Source organism: Eumetopias jubatus, unplaced genomic scaffold (genome assembly GCF_037043125.1).
Source record: "Eumetopias jubatus isolate StellerSeaLion01/CBP00866 unplaced genomic scaffold, mEumJub1_p1.0 scaffold_13, whole genome shotgun sequence".
In the NCBI taxonomy this organism is placed as follows: Eukaryota; Metazoa; Chordata; class Mammalia; order Carnivora; family Otariidae; genus Eumetopias; species Eumetopias jubatus.
Window position 1 is genome coordinate 52,833,779 of NW_028274819.1, and position 5,452 is coordinate 52,839,230.

Below are 5,452 nucleotides of genomic sequence, written 5' to 3' on the forward strand. Positions count from 1 at the left end.
TTTCCAACCTGGCTTCTACCCTGAAAAGTTGCCTAAGTGGCTTAAACAGAAGCTTGAAAAGAACCGGTGGGAAAGGTTAAACACGTCAGTTAGTTCTGAAGAATAGAAGGGCAAGAATGACTATTACTGACATTATTTGTCAGGATAGTTTTCCCTTAGCAGATTCTACTTTCAAGGAAAATACTGATTCTTCGACAAAAATCACACTTGCAGCTAGTATGTTTTGATCCCATTTTGAATGACAGAAATATGAAGGAGGAATGAAGAGTAGCATCACTTTATGTTGCAAAAATTTTTCATTAAAACATTTGAAATTCTTCCAGTTTACCATTAAGCCCAATTACCCTATTATTCAGTTGAACCTATCAAAATACTAAAAATAACAATAATTACTTATTTGATTATTATCACCTACAGAGAGTAAATTACCTTCACAATGGAGAACAAATTAACCAGCCAGTGATGCTGGCCTCAGGGAACAGCTCTTTGCATCCTGTGTTCTTCATCCTACTTGGGATCCCAGGACTTGAGAATTACCAATTTTGGATTGCCCTTCCTCTCTGTGCTATGTATCTTGTGGCTATAGTTGGCAATATCATTGCCCTTCATCTAGTTCGAACTGACCACACTCTGCATGAGCCCATGTCCCCCTTTCTAGCCATGCTAGCTATCACTGACCTGGCCCTTTCTTCTTCCACCCAACCTAAAATCCTGGCTATACTCTGGTTTCATGCTCATGAAATTGAATACCATGCCTGCCTCATCCAGGTGTTCTTCATCCATGCCTTTTCTTCTGTGGAGTCTGGGTTGCTCATGGCTATGGCCTTGGACCGTTATGTGGCTATCTGCTTCCCACTCCACCACTCTACTATCCTGACCCAGCTGTGGTGGGTAAACTGGGGGCAGCTGTGATGATGAGAGGGTTGCTGTGGGTGAGTCCCTTCTGCTTCATGGTCTCCAGGATGCCCTTCTGCCCCAACCACATCATTCCACAGTCGTACTGTGAGCACATGGCTGTGCTAAAGCTGGTATGTGCAGACACTAGAGTCAATCATGCATATGGGCTCTTTACCACCTTCTCTGTGGTTGGCTCTGATATGACTGTCATCAGTACATCCTATGTGATGATTTTGAGAACTGTTCTGATGTTGCCCTCTGATGAAGCCCGGCTCAAGGCTTTTGGCACATGTGCTTCCCATATCTGTGTCATCTTGGCTTTTTATATCCCAGCCCTCTTTACTTTCCTCACCCACCGCTTTGGACATCATGTGCCCCAGGTGGTACATATCATGTTCGCTAATCTCTATCTACTGGTACCTCCCATGCTCAATCCCATTGTCTATGGAGTTAGGACCAAGCAGATCAGGGACAGGGTTATTCCAGAATGTTGTGGAAAAGATCCCTAAGCCAAGGGTCATGGCATCACAACCAACCCCATCACCCCACTGATCTGGGATGCACATATCAGAACAAAGTCATCTGTGAACAAAGGGTCCAGAGGTTAGCAACACTCCAGAACAAAAGAACAATTTTGAAAATGCCCAGAACAAGAGCTCTCTGAACGATGTGATTGATCATAAATACCGAGTTGACCAATCTTCATTGTCACAAGAGAACAGTAAAAAATATGTCCATCTATCCAATTAGTGAAGATTTGAACAGAATGCCATCTTCCAACAGACCACTAAGGTGAAAATGATTTTTACTCTGCCAGGAGAAGTCTAAGTTGCTATAAAAAGGAGATTAGAACTTTCCATCAAAACAGTTAAAAAGTACATGTATTTTTCCCTTCTTGGAATCTCTTTATAAAAATAGAATTTGAGGGGAAAAAAAAGTACAAAGACATGTATAGATTCATTATTTATAAAACCAAAAACAGGAAAATACATATACTGATCTATATGAAGAATGAGCAATTGAATATCATGTAGCATTTAAGTAATGTATTTGCAAAGAGCATGTAAAGATGTGAAAAATGATCAAGATATAATATTAAAGAAAAAAGAAAAATAACACTTACCCATAAGGCTGAAACCAATTCTAAAAAGAAATACATATGCATAGAAAAAGATTCTGGGAATACATCTAACTGCTAATAATAGCAACTCAGAGTAGTGAGATTTGTGATATTTTAATTTTCTTTTTGCACTTTCATGTATTTGTAAAAATTATCCTTGATTGAGGATGTAATTTTAGTATGAGAAAAAGTAATTCAAACAATAACAAAAGTGTACGGAACAGGTTAATTCAGTGCCAAAGCCTAGGGAAATGGAGTGGGCAATTCAAGAAGATGAAGGACTCCAGAATACAGCAAGTCCCAGAAAAGCTTAAAAATCTCCATGAAAATTGCTGCCAGAATCACAACTTTTTGAGACTGGTAACAGTGAGCATTTTGTATGCTGAGTGTTGGTCTCTCCTTCCAGAAATTGCTTATTCCCTGATGACAATGGATTGCACAGTGAAGAAGTTTTGGAAAAAAATGGAAAAGGACATTCTCTTCTAAAATAGCTATATTGTATGGTTAAAGGTAGTGAGAAAGTCAATAGAAGTTTGAGTATTTGTTAATATTTAATTTCCTTTTCCATTAAAATGTTAACCTGTTTTAGAAAACCATATTTTTTCTGATTTTTTCAACTTCATTATGGTGTACTTACACAAAAAGGTGCATATATTTGATGTATTCATTTTAATGAGTTTGGACATATGCATACACACATGATAGCATCACCACAAATAAGGTAAAAATCATCCATCACAATTATTGCATTTGTATATTTATTCTCCTTCACCATTCTCCTGTCAAAGCCAATAGTGAAGAAGGTTCTAGAACACAGGCTCTTAAGTTATTCAAACCAACACATCAGATGAAGGTGTTTGAAGAGGAATTGGAAACATGTTTGCTTCTCCCAGAAGAAATAGCTAGAGGAGCCTAAAAGTGTCCCCAGAAATGAATGGGTATTCTGAAGGAGCATTTTCATGATTCCCAAATACTAGCCATGTAAAGGGATCGACCGTGTTCCTACTATCAGCAAATTAGTTAATGATTGCGAGTCCCTCTTTTACTTTTTAAAATCAGCTTTGTTGCTGTATAAGTTGTGACAATAAAATGTAAATATTTTCACATACAGTTTGAAGAGTTCTGACACATATACCTGCCTCTGTAGCTACCAGCCTGATTAAGACATAGAACATTGCCCTCACTTCATAAGTTTCTCTTGCCTCTCTGGAGTCAACTACCCCCTCTCCACCCCGACCAGGCAAACCCTGATCTGATGTCTTTCACTATAGATTAATTTTTCTCTCACTAGCACTTTCATAAATGAAGGAATAAATAATACATTCATTTGAGTCTGGTGTCTTTCACTCAGTATAAAGTTTTTCAGATTGAGCCATACTGTTGCATGTAAGATAAGTAGGTCATTTCCTGTTATTGCTGAGTAGTATATTCTATCTTTTCAACATACTCACTGAGGTATTGTTACCATACTAATTGTTACCTTTTTCCTTTGCCTCAGCCCTTCTAGCCTTTTTCCAAACATATCCACTTCTTATCTGTCTAGAGCTTTGCTCTAAGTCTTCCCACTTCCCCCAGTTGTTATTTTCTAGAACATTCTATGCTCCTCTCGACATCCTTGGGTCTCAACTAATACCCTCCTTATCAGTGAGTGGTTTCTTAACCTATGTTCTCAACTGGTTCTTGCCCCCTGTAATTTTCTCTCAACACAAATATTTTATTTCCTCCCTCTCTTAACACAATGCGCAATTTATTTAAATTACTTATTCACCATCTGTTCCTCTGACTGGAATATAACTCCCATGAAAGTATAGCACAGGTGTTCACTATTCTATCCCCAGACCATGCTCACCTACAAAAAACTACTTACAGGAATGATTAAATGTCTACGTGTGCCTGGTACCATCATCACAACAATTCCAATGCTGACCACAAGATGGCATGTGCAGGTCCATTTTGGCCTCATTCTTCCCAAATGGGATACCAGACTTTCAGCCCTAAGGCCTCATTTCAGTTTTCCCATGGAAACTCTGAAGGATGTTGTTTGTCAAAGAAGATAAATTTGATATATAAATAACAATTTGTCCCTCATTCGCTTCTTTTTAATAACAGATGTAAAATATTTGCAACATTTTAAATTTCTATTCAAGAAATATCTATTGAGGAATTATGTTGCTCCAAACATTCTCTAAGAGGATGGGAATAGCATTGAGAACAAGAGAGACTGGCAATCAGAGAATGTAGTTAGTAAGAAATGAGCAAAAGAAGCACACTGGATACCTACAATCCCAGCTCCAATAGGAAAACTAATTCCCTAAGCCGTGCAGCTGTGTCATGATTAGAAGTATCCTTAAGTATTCCAAATCAGTGAAAACAGATGATTGCCTTCATTACAACCTGAAGAATCAGTGGACAGTGGGTCCAGGACATCAAATTTGTAACTAACCCCAGCATGCGTGTACTCATTTCCAAAAACTATCAAGGGTATACTTTGAGTGAGGGATTGGATTTTCCACTTGTGAGATGGGCAGAGTCATCACAGTGCCTCTCTTCTCTCAGGGAACACACACACTGACTAGGAGAGGCCAGGCAGAACTGAACAAGAGCAAGTCAGCTTCTCCTGGATTTTAAGCATTACGTAGAGCCTATCTATGCTGTCTGGGGTCAGTTCCGGAGTAGTTAGTTAAGCTTTAAGAGGATACCTCGAGGCCAGCAAAGGAGAAATCATGGCCAGCTATTGGAAAAGTCAGAGGCCTGTCCTGGCAGCATTCCACAAGAAGCTAGATCAAACCAGACAGGCCCAAGAAAAGAACGCCAGAGACCCTGACCAAAGTAAGGGAGAAAAGGCACTAAGCCCTGCTCCCAAGTAATCCCCTCCCAAAGAAATAAATCTGCCACCCCCTTGTTAACAACTGTCAGTAAAAGACAGAAACCAAAACCCCGAATTATACAGCTGTCCCTTGAGCTTGCCACTCTTCCAGCTCTAGAATGTGCTCTCTCTTTCATAAACTCTTCACTTACACCATGCAACCACTGTGTCTGGTCAGTCCTCGAATTCTTTTCTTGCTATAAGACTAAGACCTCCCCCGACTCTCACCCTCGCAAAGTCCTGAGACAGGCTGGGCAGAGGCCTCAAGGCCCAGGGGTACCCCCATTCCACCAGAGAACACAAGAAGAAGGATGGGCAAGACCCTGAAGTTAGGTCTTTCTGTTTCTCTCTTTCTCTGTCTCTCTCTCCCTCCCTCTAAATTGGTAATCCAAGACCAAATCCCAGTTGTGTATGGGGGTACACTACACCAACAAGCAATTCTCAGGACACTAGCAGGACACTATCCCACAACTCAGGAGACAGCATCAGATTCCGTAGCTAAGAGTTCAGTCCTAGAAGAATGTACCTCCCACCCACTTCAGATACCAATCACAGGAATAGGTTGTTCC

At 40.0% G+C, this 5,452-nt stretch overlaps 1 protein-coding gene across 1 annotated transcript; it reads left to right on the forward strand.

The window, feature by feature from the left end:
• The first annotated feature begins 462 nt into the window (after positions 1–462).
• OR52R1 (olfactory receptor family 52 subfamily R member 1) lies at positions 463–1,406 on the forward strand. Its single transcript, XM_028115762.2, is given in 2 exon segments — positions 463–874; positions 877–1,406. Coding segments are annotated over 2 exon segments (942 nt in total).
• Positions 1,407–5,452: the final 4,046 nt, after the last annotated feature.